The 17,075-nt window shown below is 39.8% G+C and overlaps 1 protein-coding gene across 1 annotated transcript in view; it reads left to right on the top strand.

The window, feature by feature from the left end:
- Positions 1-3,096: 3,096 nt before the first annotated feature.
- LOC130160644 (steroid hormone receptor ERR2-like) overlaps positions 3,097-17,075 on the top strand; it is a 41,361-nt gene continuing 27,382 nt past the window's right edge. Inside the window, exons 1-2 of the mRNA XM_056363285.1 lie at positions 3,097-3,595; positions 13,892-14,307. Of these exons, the coding sequence (XP_056219260.1) occupies positions 3,546-3,595; positions 13,892-14,307 (466 nt within the window). The 5' untranslated portion in view covers positions 3,097-3,545. The remainder of the gene's footprint in view (positions 3,596-13,891; positions 14,308-17,075) is intronic.

The raw sequence follows: 17,075 nt of genomic DNA, 5'->3' as shown, positions 1-17,075 counted from the left end.
AGACTCTGAATGTCCTTTCCTTTCCTCTTTTGGTTTATATCCTGCATTATTTCCACTGGAAATGTGAGATGTGCACCTCATGGTGCTAGTTTCCTCAATATAGATATAGTGTTAGTTAAATAAGAGCAAATAAAATGACTATCCCTGCACAATAACAATATTTGAATGTCATAGCCACGTATGTATAAGAGAGATGATAAATATGAATCTCCAGCTTTTTTGTCTTCTGCTGAGCTGAGGAGACAAAATCTGATTTGAATAAAAACACAGTTTGTGTGGTTATAATTTTCTCTCTAAGACAACTTGCTACCACTCAAATAAAAACCAAAATCTAACTCTGTAACTAATAAACTTTAAAAACAAAACAACATTGACTAAATCTATTTTAAGTAAAATGGCTTTTTGGTTCATTTCATCTCTCATATACCTTGTATATATATTTTTTTAATTACCAGTAGCTGTCAGCAGCTAAAGGTCATGTGATGAGTTCATTAAAATCGGAGAGGTGGCAGCTGTATGAGTAGTGTTTGGTTGATGAGAAATATGGGTCAAATAAAACTTTACAGCTGTCAGTCCCATTGCAAACTTTATGGCTACTTAATAATTTAGACACGTCTGTATGAGGAAGCTACTTGAATAGTTTCCTGGTGTTACTGTGTTTTCTGGTAATTCAGTCACTTCCTTTTTTTGTATTTTTGATATCAAATAAAATCTTTATAATCCTGCAGAAACAATTCACTGAAATCATATTGTGCCTATGTATTTTATGTTGTTAAACGTTGACATGCAGCAGTTGTCCCCAGAGAGTCCACAGCGCAGAGTTAGGAAGGAGTACACAGTGAGTCTCCTGCTGAGCCACCGGGTCTCTGTGCTGGGGTCAGGAGGTCAGACATAAAAGACCGGTTCACTCATGAATCAGGAATTTAATTACATACACCCAGTGTGACAGAGAGACTGTGTCCCTCAGTCCAGCACAATATGTAATTACTGCGTATTGACAGATAACGATTGGTTCTTTTTCACTTTTCAGAAACAAGCTGCTGATTGGCACAGACAGTTAAATCTCAGTGTTTCTGATCTGCGTTAGGAAACGTTTTAGTCAGTTACAACTCAGGTTTTATGTGTTTTCTGTTCATGCCTGCACACATAATCAGTTGTGCGTTCTCTATAAGCCTAAATTTCCCTCTGAAAATAAACATAAGCTCCTTTTATACTCAGTTGTTCTTCGCTAAATCAAGGCCATATTCCAGCATTCAGAGACACTCGAGATGGGGAATACATCACTGAGAATAAAAAAAACAGCAAATGAGAGCAAAACTATTATGAAAACAAAGTGCTTCTTCACAACACACAGTGGTAAGATCCCAGACTGGCTGAGATCTGCTTAAAGGGACACACTCTTGGTCGCAGAGCTGAAAATCTGTTTTGCTTAAATACAGACTTAATGATTGGATTACTGTTTCTTCGTTTGGCGATAGCGTGATAGCGGGATTACAGACTGTGCGCTCAATAGATTTCCTGTCAGATGCCATGAAGCCCGGTGTCCCCTCGCTGGGTAAGCTGGCTGACTGAGAGGGAGGGAGGCAGATGAGGCTTGGACGTACAATATGGCCCACCTCAGGAAACCGCCAGCAGAAGAACAACAGTGAAGCAGAAAAATTAAATGCAGTGAATTTTTAAAATTAATATATCTTGAAAAAATCTAAAACTTTACCTTTACTTCCTCTAACGGAGATATTTTCACTAATTTAAAGCTTTAGACCTTACAAAACCTTACCTACCTTACAAAAAAAAAAAAGCAGCAAAGATAAAATTTCCACATTTCTTTTTATTTAATTAACTTCTGCTTCAGTATTCAACCCTAATGTGAACTCATACATGTCATCTGAACATTAGTCTTTCTTTTTCTCTTTTCTCTCTGCCTCATTAAAAACATAAACATATCTCCTCTATTGATTATGTCTGGATGTCTTAATCAGATCAGCAGGAATATCCTGGTTTTCCTTTGCAGGAAAGTACATTAAATGTCAAAATATTGATCAAGAATTTAATTGAGAATGCACAGCTCCTTTATTAGAGCAACGGCCTGTGCTCTCATGACTCTGATACAGACTGACATGAAAAGAAAACATTCAAATTTATAATTCCTTTTTATTTAAAAGACGGTTGGGAAACACAGTCTGTCCCGAGGCTTCTGGCGACACAGCAACGCTGATCAATAAGAGCGTGTGATGGGTTTTGTATCGATCAGGAAAATGTGGGTTGATGAAGTGGCTTAGAGGGTGGGTGGGGGTTGCCTCTTTTCTGATGGCCACCACATTACACAGACGTGGTAAAGGTGCACTCAAACGTCTCTGGCGTTGTCATCATTATTAACATTCCTGTCGAGGTCATTATCACTCTCAGTTTCTTACATCCTGCCTCTCTCAGGATTGGTAGATCCCCTCTCCACAGTGTGATTGGTGAAATGCTGTGGGAAGCAGCTGCCATTAGTTTAAAGGAGGGCAGGCTGTGGAAAGCCGGATCCATGGTGGGGAAGATAAAAGAGTAAAGGAACAGTTTAGCTCTGTAAGCTGGCACTGAGCCCTTTAAAGCGCAGTAAACAGACCTGTTTAAATCATCCTCAGTGAACGTGCTGCTACTTCTGTTGCTTGTCAGTTTAGTTTTAAAGTTGTAAAGAAGAAACCCCTTATCTATCTATCTATCTATCTATCTATCTATCTATCTATCTATCTATCTATCTATCTATCTATCTATCTATCTATCTATCTATCTATCTATCTAAATGGAGGAATCTCTGTCTGTCTGTCTGTCTGTCTGTGTGTGTGTCTGCCTTTTTAGAGGGGGGTCTGCCTGTGTCTCTGTGTTTTGCAGCAGCTCCCTTGTGAATGACTGGACACCAAAGGGTCGTCCATTAGCCCGTCCCACCACAGTAATCCTTTGCCCCCATTGGCTGCTCTCAAGACAGCCCTCCTGTCACCGACCAACAGCAGCTGCTCCATATGCACCAAGCCACGCCCTCCTGCTCTTAAAGAGCCCCCATGTCTTCAATGGAGACTCGATCCTCTCACTGACTTACTCAGCCAGAGTGCGCTCTCACCACTGCTGCTCTCCATCCAGCTATCTCTTATCTTTTATTCTCTCTTTCTCTATCCATCACTCCCCTGATTTTTATTCTTTCTCCTCTTCTGTACACTTGCTTCCTGTTTTCTCTTTTCATTTCTACCTCAAGTTCTTTTTCCACTCTCCCCTTTCTATATCATCACTAAATCCACTCTTCTTCTCTCCATACGTACTCCTGAGCCTGAGTGTGCAGCACCTGTGCAGACTGGAGTTTGTCGGGCCGAGGCAGAAGGTTTTTTTTTTTTTTTTATTTTGTGTGTGTGTTGAACAGGGAAGGGAGGGGAGACAACACCCAGGAACACCTGACCAACATTTCATCAAGATATGTGGAGTCTTAGGAACTGATCTCCTCCTTCAGCTTTTCCCAAGCTGTTTGTTTATCTGTTTTTTATTGCAACACCTGGAATGCTTAACGTGGACTGATGGATGTTTCCGAACTGTGCATCCCTGACCCTCTCTGCTACCACAACCAGTAGGTGCATCTCTTTCCACATCTTTTTCCCTTCTGTCAGGATTTTTCCCTTTCTACTTTTGTTTCCATTTAAGGTGACAGAGAATTTAATTTACTTCTTGACCTCTACTTTTTATCAAAAGGAGAGAACAAATCATGAGGAAAATCAGTTTAATTCATTCGGGGAAAAAAAAACAATTCATGCATAGTAAACAAGTAAACAATTTCAAAAGAAAGGGAGTTCCTCGCATTATGTCGGCTCCACCTCCCGATGTACGGGACAGCCGAGCTCAGTTGTGTCAGTGAGGCTGCAGTAGCGTAGCCCGCAGGGAGTCCAGGTCGGATGGTTGCCCTACAGCTGTCTAGCTCTGCATCAGGATCCAGGGTTTAACCTCAGCCACAGGGAAGAGCTAGAGGCAGATTAATGCGGACGATATCCAGATGACTATCCTCTGGCAGCAGCCGATGTCCGGCGGTGTCCCAGAGAAAGAAAACTGTGACTGTGCTGTTGTCCAGTGTGTGTGTGTGTCTGTGTGTGTGTGTGTGTGTGTGTGTGTGTGTGTGTGTGTGTGTGTGAAAGAGTGTGTTCATGAGAGACAGATAAGAGTATATTTGAGGGGACGGATAACTCTCTGCCTGTGTTTAGTTAAAGCTTCTTTCACTTTTATGTTGTTTGTGATTCAGCATTTTACTTCATTTTGGTGCTTATTCTTGAATCGTGCAGAAATTACAGTGACAGAGAAGAAATAGAAAATCTAAGAAGTGGCCGTGTATGTAAAGAAAACACAGTTCATTCTATTTAATTAGGACTAAAGTGGTGCACAGTTTACATACACATATTGTCATTGTGCATTTAGTTCATAAGTGCAGGGATCAAGCAGTTTGTTTTACAGGAAATCAGAAGTCAAAGAAACTCACAAATCTCAGCTGGAGAACCGATCCTTAGTGTTTCATTGCTAAGACGCTTCTCTTTTAACCAATTATGACTGGACGGGGAGACTCTTTACTGGGATCCTCTTAATGTTAAGCTGTAGATGGGATTGGAAAGGTTTAACCTGCTTAGCACTTTTTTACAAAACTGTGATTAGGAATATTTCAAACTCCACAGGACTCTCTACAAATAAGAAAGAGATAGTTTCTGTGATGCTTAATTTACACATTTATTTTAATTCTTAACAGTCGCATCTGAGCTCAGGATCAATAGAAGCAAAAAAAAAACTCATAAAAGTGAAATGACTTCAGCCTGTATTTGTTTAACTAGAGAAATGATAAAACATTTTGTCAGAGATTCGCAGCAATTATTAAAGTGGTGCAGAATTCTCATGCGACCTTAACAATTACATCTCGTTGATTTTACATTCATTTACATGGTGGTATTTGAGATTACTTGCAAACAAAACTGCAGTAAAGCAACAAAGGGAAGTTTGATAAAACTGACAATTCACTGTTTCAACAGTGCAGTAAAGTGTGCCGTACAAATAAGGTAAAATTTAATTTAATTACTACAGTCAAATTAATGACACAAATTTCTCAGTGAATAGATGGAAATTGTTTTGAGAAGTGTAATATTTAACCACAAGTGTTTGGTCACTTGTTTTGATATCTCACATAAAAGTTACAGACCTGGGTTTCATTTTTTCTTAATGTGTTTAAATAGGTCAATTTCAGTGTCTTTTATGGCTTTGACATTCAATATTGCAATTCCTGTGCAGATTGCAGTGCAGTAGAAAAAACCCCACAACCCTGAGTTCTTCTTTTTCGCACAATCATCAGTTTCCAGAATCTGAAAAGCTGCATTTAATACACACATATCCAACTAAAACCGATCTTAAGTTATTATATTATAGTAATTAATTAAATAAAAAGAAGTGGAATTAAAAGAATATTATAATTTAACGCCACAAAAAAGTGGAAAACATTTAAAGCTGAATTTAAATTATAAAAAAATACAAATGCTATTAACCTATAGTGACCCTGGATCAGGTCTTAGTGTGTGTGTGATGCTGTATTTGTGATTCTGTATGTTTGTGTACATCTGCATGTTTGAGCGAGGCAGTAGCTGCTCACATTCATACATGCATGGAAATACACTACATACATATATTAAATACATACATACATTTGTGAATGTGAGCATACTGTGTGCAGTCTGAATGTGTCGATGTTAATCTTTGTCTCTCCTCTGCTACTGCAGGACCAATTGGTCACATTTGATAGGACAGCACTTTTCATGACACACTGAACACACTAGCATTACCCAAAAAAAAGAAAACCCATAAATGCAAATACTGTGTTACAAATTCACCTCTCTACATATGTTTGTACTGATTATAACTGAGATCTTCCTGGGATTAATGCTGCATTTTCTAAGGGAGTTAGTTTAACTCACTAAGTTGTTTAGATAAAATAGAGTGTCATGACTATAAACTGTAGGACACTTCCACACTCCAAAAGCGCATCGTAACCATGGCCACAACATGTGATATACACTAATTTATTCTAAAAATTGTCTTTACCTTTAAATAGTGTTAATCATACTGTCATACCGTATTTGTTCATGTACTTGCATACTGTAAATCCGTGCTGTTAGCGTCACATAAAGCTGGAATTACTTAGGTTTGGCTTTGGGGAATGCTATTAACCCCTTGAGGACTTTTGGCCCGACCACCAACCTACTGGCCTGAGATGAGAGGTCGACTGTAGAGTCCAACTCTCACGCTACGTCTCTGCTGAAGAGGCAAATATGTTCCTCCAGCAACAAACTAATATCAGCTTATCAGACATCTCACATTATTACCAGAAATAATTTATAGATATACAGCTATATGCACACACACACACACACACACACCCACACACACACACACACACACATATAGATTGATAGTTTGTCCTCTTTTGACCCTTTTCAAGATTAACAATTAATGACTCACAGTTTTATCCACATTGTTTGCAAAAAAAAGTACATACATTTATATGCAATAAAATGCTTAATTTTAATGAAATGTCCACATCAGTAACATTTTCATGTTTCTTGAACCAATTTTTAATAAAATGTGAATTTTAGGACCTAAATAAAAATAACCTGCAGCGGCAAATGTGGATTAAATAACAAAAACTGGACCAGAAGCCATTAAAGTGTGTGATCTGTTAATAAATCCCCAGGTACTCTCCACTTTTCAGTCAGTTGACATTATTTGAATATTCTGGGGAGAGAAAAAAATTCCATGTGCTTTCTAATGTTGTTTCAAATGTGTTTTTCATGGTAGATGCTACTTTTCTTCACACACACGTCATAGAATTTTTCATTATGAAAAATAGACACATGATTTTCCGCTTCTTTAAATGTTTAACAAGTTATCTTAAAACGGTCAATCTTTTTATGTGTCTGTGATTGGCTGTGGTTTCAGTGCGATTAGCCATGGCAGTTTTGACAACTGAATCATTTAAAGTTAAAACTTTAAATGTTGTTTATCTTCAGTTTGCTCCAATAAATCAGATCAATTTTTCTCCCGTTCCTCCTGCTGGTCCCATAGGTGCCCTTCGCAAGCAAACAAACAGGAATGCATAAGCTCAAGCGGTCAAATGTATGACACACACAAATAGACACAATCGTAGACATAGACACACACACATGTGCGTGCACATACGGATGAGACCAAAGAATCACACGCTGACCTAGGATCTAATTTTAGCGGTGCCATATCATGGAAACACCTGACTGTGTCTGTTAAGAGAAACACATCCTCTTATCACGCTTTGCATCTGCATTTATTACACTAGTTATGAATGTGGTCACACTGTGTTTATATATGAGAAACTTTTCCATTTGTCTAAAAGATAAATAGATAAACACCATGGTCCAATCATTTGTCTCGTCTCAAGTGCTCTTTGTAAAAACTTAACATGACTCCATACGTTATATCAGGAGAAATGTTTTACTTTTGCTGTGGGTCAGTTAGACGTGTGGATTCAGGCATTATAAATGTCCAGTACCTGGAGGTCTTCACCTGATATGTTATGTCCTGTCTTGTGCCAAAGTTGAGATTTTTCACTGGAAACCGACATGAAAAAAAAATGTGGTGCAGATTGTGCTAATTTCAAAGTGTGCCTGCCACAGATTTATGAGGCGACATTTGATACGTTACCGACAAATTTGGGTCTTATTGCTTCTCCTGTGTGTTCTTCAAAAGTATTTTTGTGCATGTCAGAAATAGTAATTAGAATTTTATGTTGACGTGTTGGTAACATTAGTGAAAATGTTGTTTTGTTATTTGTGAAGCCGGGTTTGTTTCAGTCACTCGAGTGAGTGGACAAAGTTTGTTACTCCCAGCTTTCTGCACTTCATGGAAAACAGTTTATCACTGCACTTTCAGTAACTTGGTCACAGTTGTTTTTTTGAAACATCTCGCCGCGCTGTGACTTTTCCCATCCTTAAGTTTGATAGTTGGCTGATAAGACTGGTAAAATCGTCTGGGAACTGAACCTATGAGCCCACTGACGGATGGAGGGAGCAGGTGGTGGGACTGTGGGTAACGTGTTTTGCTCACATTAGTGGGTGAAATTGCCTCCAACTATTCTTTCGCCACCAGCTCTGAGCTTGAGGAAAAATGACCCGAGATAGAAACAATTGAAAACACTTTGAAACTCGCTGCTGTATTTTGTCACGACACTGTTTTCCAAGTGTTCAGACTGTCATGTTTATTAATGGCGATGGCTGCTGCATATGAGGGCACAGCCCAGCTCTATGGTAGAGTGCTGCTGTGTGACGGCATAAGAGGAGAACTAACTTCATTACATGTCATGACCCCCTCTTGATATAGCTATATCCTTTAGGCAGCCTGTCAAGGACTCTGAATTCATCAGGATGTAGATGGACGCTTTTTTTTGCAGCCGCTATTCAATCAAAACATGAATGTGGCTTTCATGGGCTCAGGCTGAATACAAGCAGCAGAGAGGACTTCTTAGAATGAGTTTGTTTTATTGATCAAATGAAATTAACACACGCACACACGCATACACACAGACGGAGAAGCAGTGCGTCTAATCATGGAGTGTGGGTCAGCCAGCATGTTTAATTTAATGGGCCTCATCGTAGCCTCGCGACGTCTCACATTGTGAACTTAATTCCTCTTCACCACGTTAATTTGCATTGTGTCAATTGACCGGAGTGCTTACTGTATCAGCTTGAGTCGCACTTGAAATTCAGCCCATGCCCTAATACCATTAGGCAAATGCAAAGTTGTGTCATTTACACATTTGGAAAAAAAAAAGGAGAGAGAGAAAAGCCAATTTGCACTGGACAAGACCCGCTTGTGATTATCAGTGGATGTTATTACTGTGGAGAAGCAGACGTTTGAAGGTTATGTTTCTGGGCAGTAATTGAAATGCAAAATAACATTAGGATCGATGGCCATCTCTGTTTATTTATGAAATCAATATCGTAACTGTCCCTCATGAGTCCCCCTCTGATTCCCAATGACGGCTTAAGTCTCTGCTCGTTTATTCTTTCGTCCCCATAACCTCCTTCTTCTGTCTCTTTTTAAAAGGCAGTTAAGGGTGTGTTTGACTTTGCAGGGAGAGCAGTTTCCTGGAGGTGGTGGACGAGTATGTAGATGGGGGTTGATACTCCAGGTAAGGAGACATCATCCATGTGGGAAATCTATGCAATCTCCCCTCATGGCAGTGACATTGAAGAGGCCATATGCTCAAAGCTCTGTGTACAAGTATGTGTGTGTGTGTGAAAGAGACAGAGAGGCAGAAACAAAGTGTATCTATGCAGTATAAACGTAGTATAAACGTAGTATAAACGTAGTATCAACATAGTATCAACATAGTGTGAATGTATAGTACTAATGCAGGACTGATAACTTGAAAAATTAAAGATTTAGTGTGAAAGTAAAAATGTTATTTTCAGAACAAAATTGACATTTTCCACCTTGGTACCTGTGGTATATGAGATCCACTTACTTATTATATTCTTTGAGCTTTCGACCATATCCCATGGCCCTCTTCAACAAATGGAACTTGCACAGGTGACCGCGTGATAACAGCAACAACTGACAAAAAACATTCACAATTAAAGCACAAAACATAAACTTTAACCTTATTAGACCTGAAACAATTAGTCAATTAATCAAAGAATCATCAATAGAAAAATGGGATTAATCATCTAATCGATTTAATCATGATAGTAAAATGAATACCCATGAGTTTTTGGACTGATTGTCGGTCGCAGCAACACCTTGGTTTTTCACTATTGTCTGACATTTCATAGAGCAAACAAATTAACTGATTAATCAAGTAAATGATCTGCAGATTAATCATTATTGAAAATAATCATTAGTTGCTTGCCTCATTATTGCCCCAGTAGAGAAAATAATTTTGCAGCCAGGTAAAACATGAATGTACGCATAAGATACATAAAGTATAATAAATTGAATAAAAAAAAATATGATACAAATATGATGACACTTATATAAAGGTACAAGCACAAAGAGACACAAAAGAATAAAGCAAAGTCTCAGTTAGACTAGAAATGAAATTTTTTAAAAACGGCAATTGCTTCAGTCCGAAACAGCTGGGTCCATAAGTAAATAAGTAAGTGTCAAAGTTTTTTTGTTTGAATGCTGATAGAGGTAAACTACTCCATTTAAAGGCGAAGACAGCAAATATACCGTCTCAATCTGCAGGAACTGAGCAGAGAGAGAACTGAAGGTGCTTTAGAACAATTCAAGTAAAAAAGACTTCATAGGTAGTAACTGCGTATGAAATATAGCTTTTTTTTCTATTGTGAAATCAACATGTTAACTCACTCTGCATTATAAGTGTATTTTGACAAATGTCTCTTCTCTAAAAACCAACTACATTCTTCGCAGCAGCGTATGAATCATGCATTTAAATGTTAGAACGCACACGTTTTTTGACGACCTTCATTTGCGCCATCGCTATGTCACGTGCATGTTGTTGTTACTACTTAACACTTGGGCGACACACGCTACCCTGTTTTCCCGCTCGCATGACCATTCATTTCCCAGACACCCCGGCTGCGGACTAACAGTGTAATCTATGTGTCAGGCAGGAAGGGGCACTCAGTTTAAAGCTGATAGAGTTTGCCCCAAACAAGGACAGCCTATCATAGAAAGATTAATGAACTAATTTCATGCATGGCTCCTTGCCTCTGTCCTTCTGCGCTTGCATGTTTGACTGTGTGTTCAGCACCATGATTTACGCCGTGTTCCTTGCTACAAGCTTAACCCCAAGCTTAACAATAATATTTCCCTCAGTGGGAAAATACATAATAAAATATGGAGAACCTGATTTTTTTTTTTTTAAACCCCTCGCTCCTCAAGGAAAGAATAGCATGAGGTCATTGTGGAGAATTGTTTTGATTATGCATTTAAGATTTTCCTTTTTTTTTGTGACTTCTGTTAAAATTTATTGCGTTGAAATTCGGAGGCTGGAAAACATATTTCATGGCTTACAGAAGAGGTGGATGGATTCAGGATTTATGTAGGGAAGCAGGGGATCTGCAACATTGCCAGCACGAGGAGGCATGCCAAAATACACACACACACTCACACACATGCACACACAAACATTTGAAATTTTAAGCTGTTCTGATGGGACATTTTCACACCCATCACACTTTGGCTCCAAAATAAAAAATAAAAAAATTTGAAAAGCAGTGGTCACTGATCTGGCATTTCAGGCAGCGTCTCGGTCGTATTAAACATTCTGGACAGCTCTCTAGTTTTTACATGGAGTCGTGTCTAGACGCTGTCTTTCTTTCAGAGTGGTGGACACGCTGAAACCTGTGTGTCCGCTGCTCCGAGCCATCCATTGTGGGAGCATCTGGCCCTCTAAGAACAGCAGAACAGAGAAGGCAGGTGACCTTCACGTCTGTCTGATGAGTCTTGCTTGTCTGCTCGGTTTGTACCATTTTTCTGCGTGGCGGAGCAAACACCACTCCATTAGATATTAGGCGCAATGCGTTTGTGTGTATGTGTATGTGTATGTGTGTGTGTGTGTGTGTGTGTGTGTGTGTGTGTGTGTGTGTGTGTGTGTGTTGCCAAGGGAGCGGGGCGGGTTGAGGAAAGTCAGGCTGCGCTTATAAAACTGTGTCTCTTTATAATAAGAGGGGGAAACCAAATTATGAAACTATGAAGCTATTTCTGTCCATGCGAATTGGTGGTTCGTGCCATTATTTCATTTCGACAGATTTGAAAGGACCCATTAGAAATTTCCATTAAACCTAACAAAAAACATCTCCCCAGCGTTACTGTGTGCTAAGTGTGGAATGAACTACTTTTTACATATGCCACAATGTACTATTCCATAGGGAATCCCCCTATCTGCCTGCGATGATGTATTAACTGTTACCACGCCGCTCTCTCCACTTCGCTCAGATGGGAGAAAATATACCTTCCAGTTGACTATAGGTACATGATAATTGCTAACAAGATTTAACAAGAGTCCTATGAATCTTTTATAAACAGCACCAGTCTCAGAATGAAGACTAACATTATGTTGTATCGCTCTATCTTGCACTATGTTAACAGTCCTGACTGATTAAAAATGCATAAGGAATGTCTGGGACCCGTAAGAGGAGGGTTTATTTTTTCATGCCTCATCTGGAACAGGAAGGAAGCAGAGGATCAATAGATCTGATCTTGGCCCAGGGGTAGAGGCTATCTCCTCCTCCCTCCCTCTCTCCACCCGCAACCCGTTAGCAGTTAAAAGAGAGGTTTCATGTTGTCAGGGCCTGATGACTTCATGGCTTTATATAAACACTTATGCAAAGTGGCAACAGAGGGAAAATACATTTCTAAACACAACAGAAAATTTAAAAAAAAAGAGGGGCAGCCCCCAGCAGCAACAAAGTTCAGAGGAATCTAGCCAGCTTTAGCTTCTTGTTAGTTTCAGACATTCTTAGCATGACTTTCCACAGCTTTCACACAATATTTACAAGCTTGTAGGGCTGAAGCTGTGTAAGATCAGCACCAACTGTGACAGACAGAGCCAGCAGTTCTAACACAGACCCAAGCCTCATTTCATGCTTTGTTTGAGAGGACATTATTGAAGCCACTGCAAGTACAACGACTTCCAAAACATGGCAAATAAAGAACTTTGCATCCTCTTTTAGCTCTACAAATAAAATTTGCTTCACGAAAGGTTCCCTTTCTAAAATGCAACGCAAATTTTTAGCGACACCTGCAGCAACACAAAACGTCCTCCAGAGACCTTGATGACCTTTGTTAACATCTGGTCATTTGGACATTATTTTTGGCACTTGAAACAGTTTTACAGAATTACATAAGTAATATCCTTAATTCTTTCAAACTCTCTTCCTGAACTTTACAATGAAATTTGGGATTGTGTCTTCCTCAGCCTGTCCAACCTCTCTCTTAAATCCTCTGTAACCCTGCACCGTCCATTGGCAAAGTAACCAGGACTATTGATTGGGTCATGTATTACCCATGATCCTCCATATGCTGAGTGTAACACCTCTCTCTGTCCATTAACAGGCTTCTGAAGTTTCATTTATTCACTTACTTCTGGCAGCCGACCCATTGTGGGCATTGTTTGCAAGATGTATGGGGCATCCATTGACATGGTCATTAGTTACCATTTTGCCTGAGAGAAATAAGCTACTGTAGTATATCACTTGGCATTCCAACGCATTAATGGTTGTGTCTGTAACATAATCTATCAAACTCAGATGAACCGGCGCGCTCCATCACAGCTGATGAATCTCTCGCAGGATAATCAGGCGATGATGGAAGAAAGCAACATGCAGTACATCTTGTCGGGCTTATTAGTGGTGATGTTTTTATTGATACTGCTGTTTTCTGATTTATGTTGGTTTTCATGTAAGCTTCTATGTTTCTCAGTTTTCTAGAAAATCAGTTCTTATTTGCACGTGAGGTAAACAGGCATCATTTCCTTACTGCTGATGTTTGAAAGCCCTGTCTTTCCAGTGTACTGACTTCAGCTGAAAGATTACATGATCTATTATGAGTTCATAAATTTAGGGGACTTCTGTGACTGTTTGGGCTCATGGAGTCCTCAAGGAATTCATTTGATAATTTTAGAGATGTTCTGTTGTCAGCAAAGAAGTGTTTCTTCTCAGTTCCTGAAGGTAAAAGTTTGGAAAATCACCGAACATTATCATGATTAGTTTGCTGAACATTTTGTGACAATATATTTGACTTTAAAATGTTACAGTGGATCAGCTGCCTCATGGTTTGAACTGTATTTACTGTGAATTTAGTTCAGAATCTGACTGAAGCTTTGGCCCTGTGTGTTTTTATCCAGGTTACTAACCAGAATGCCCTCTGAGGACCGACACCTTTCCTCAAGCTGTGGTTCTTACGTCAAAACCGAGCCCTCCAGTCCTTCCTCCTCTCTAGTCGACACCGGCAGCCACCACAGTCCCAGCGGCAACTCTGACGCCAGTGGCGGCTACGTGAACGGCAGCAGCGTACGCTCACACACCCTGGACTCCCCGCCAATGTTCAACCCAGGCATGCTCGGAGGTGGCGGCGCCTGCCTACGCCGCTATGAGGAGTGCTCCGGCAGCATGGCGGATGACTCACCAATCAAGTGCGAGTACATGCTCAATGCCATTCCCAAGAGGCTGTGCCTGGTGTGTGGCGACATTGCCTCAGGGTACCACTATGGGGTGGCCTCCTGTGAGGCCTGCAAAGCCTTTTTCAAAAGGACGATACAAGGTATTTCCCATTTTCTCTTTCATTTTTCATTGGCTCACCTGAGCTCATCTCCAGTGTCTGTCGCTCTCAGTTCAACCTGAGAATAATATATTTTCTGTAATTTTGCAGGTGGTTGAATATTAAGTAAAATAATAATAATAATGATAATAAGAGTTACACATTTAACCCGGGTGTACTGTCACTGTCACAAGTGCAAATTTTCATGATGATTCTAAATACTTTTTTATTAGGGTTTACCTTAACAGTTCCTTAACAGGAAACCCGATGATGAATCCATTGTCATATGTCCCACGTGTCTCTCAGTGCTGATAGCCAGCCCTCTGCTCTTATGGGACTAATACAGTGTAGTGATTACGAGTGTCTACAGCAGGCTTTAGGCCCAGACTGTAAATCTGCTCTGGGTTGTGATTTTTTGATGTGTTTGCATGTGAATCGTACGTCTGGCATCGGCTCTGCCATGTGCGGGAGCTGTTCCAGAATAATCACTTGGACAGAGATAATATGCCACAAAATGAGATGCAGAATTTTGAATTTTATCTGCAGCATTTGAGTCTATAGACATAAAGTCAGACAGCAGATTAGTGAGGGCATGGCCACATTGAGTCAGGTACATTTGAAGAAAAAGTTTTTTTTCCAAGCTCCTCTGAATTACCATCATCTTCGCCCACCTTTTTAATTTTATTGGCAGTTGGCAAAAACCATAGAAGTGCATTCATGCCACCATAGGGTAAGGAGTGTTGCTGGTTTGCTAAAGATACTCTTAGATACTCGCGATAAACTCAATAGTTTGCAGAGACAGAAATATATGACAATGACAACACCTACAGTAATACACCGGTGACTGTGTATGATGACACGGAAAACAATCAATTACCAAGGAGGAAAAGAAATGCAGCTTCTTATTACCATTGATTCTAAGATGATATTTCTTGAAGCAGACAGCATACAAAAACAACAGCAATTTCTAGAAGTTTGTTTTTTGATTAGATGACAGGCAAAAAAGACAAAAACAGATGCGTCCATATTATTGTGGGCGTGGGCTGAGAGTCACTGTCTTCTGGCTTATTTACGCTCCCAATTACTAGGTAAATTTCAATATTTTACCATAAGAGCATTTCTTTAAATCATGATGAAAAAAGTTCAAACATTGTTTTGTGACAACCAGTTAGACTGAACAAAACATGAAGACACTGCGGTGTCAATTTTACTATATGGCTCAAAGCTCCGTGTTGTTTTAATAGCTGCGATACTTCTTCGCTGTTATACTGTGAATGGGACATTCAAGTCTGTCCCACGGTAAAATGGGACATTTTGTTTCAATCTGACCGGCAACACAGTAAAAAGTGCTCATGTCTGACTTTGTGTTGTCTTGCACCCCCTCTTCTTCTTCTCCTTCTTCCTCTTTTCTCTCGCTCTCCTTCGTGGAGGACAGGCTCGTAATGAACCTAATCTGTCCGTCATTCGTCCTGAGCCACGGGAGTTTCAGTCAATAACAATCAGTGTTGGGTGACTGTAATTAAGAACCAGGCATTTCATTGGGAGAAAGTCAAGAAAGGAGGGTGGGAGGTCTGGATCTGTTCTTTGCCCCCAGGCCCCTCCACCCAAGGGTGGTGGGGGCCAATTAGAAGCTCAGGCACGTGTTGTCGGGGCAATAACAGAGGAACGGAAGAGAGGAGAGAGGGAGATGCTGAGAAGTCCTCTAAATAAAAGGCAGAGGGACAAGGGACAGGGGACATGGTCATTCACTGAAAGGAGAAGCTGCTTTAATGGAATGGTAATCAGGAAGGGGGGTCCCGGCCTCGGCAAAGGAGGAGGACAAGGAGAGGTCCAGCTTGAGTGGAGATGAGCGCGTGGATAATAGCATGGCATAATAATATATCAAAATTTAGAGGGAAAATAAGAGAGGTTAAGGAAGGATATTAGAGTGGTTGAAATGTCCTTTGAGAAATAAAGGTGGACACAAGACCTGATTAACTAAGAGGGTATGCCGACAGTGAGCTTTTAGAGGTAGGCAATTTAAGACTATTGTGGACCCCCAATGCAACCCCCCCTCACATACACTCACCAGCACTCACACACACACACACACACACACACACATTCATTTTTGATCAATTCAGATATAAAATGTTTCTTTTTATAATCAGAAAAATATAAAATGAATTGACCTTTAAACTGACAACAATCCTCTGTATTCTGTTATTTTGTTTAATTGTATAATATTAAATACAGTGGGGGAAAGTGGTCTCAGACCTTTGGACTTCTGTATTTATATAATATATATATATATATATATATATATATAGGTGAGTGCAAGGTGAAAAAACAATGAGGAAAATCTAAATTATGCCTTTGTCCAAATTCCATGCATAGTAATCAGCAGGTTTTAGTGTTTTCACAGTGGAACACTAGAAGAATTAAGTATACTATATAAAAGTCAGAGTACATACTGAAAACCACCGTTCACTCTATTGTCTGTATGATACACACTCAATAATTTACTGTACAGTGAGCAGTAAAGATATGAGATGAGACTTTTGAGCGCTTATGGATCATCGTCGCTTTGCGTCATCAACGACAGCTGTAGTTTTACGCGACAGTAAAATGCGAATCATTGTGGGATTGTTAGCTGAAAGTAGTCTACATGGCATGGACCTTACTTTTTTGTTGCATTGTGGAAATGTTTGAGGGCTCTATATATAGTGGATACATTTCCCACTCAGAATTCAGACACTTAAATGGTAGACATTAAATAAAGTGCACTACAT

Source organism: Seriola aureovittata, chromosome 19, assembly GCF_021018895.1.
Source record: "Seriola aureovittata isolate HTS-2021-v1 ecotype China chromosome 19, ASM2101889v1, whole genome shotgun sequence".
NCBI lineage: Eukaryota > Metazoa > Chordata > Actinopteri > Carangiformes > Carangidae > Seriola > Seriola aureovittata.
Note: the sequence above shows the minus strand (reverse complement) of the source record. Positions and strands in the feature narration are given on the sequence as shown.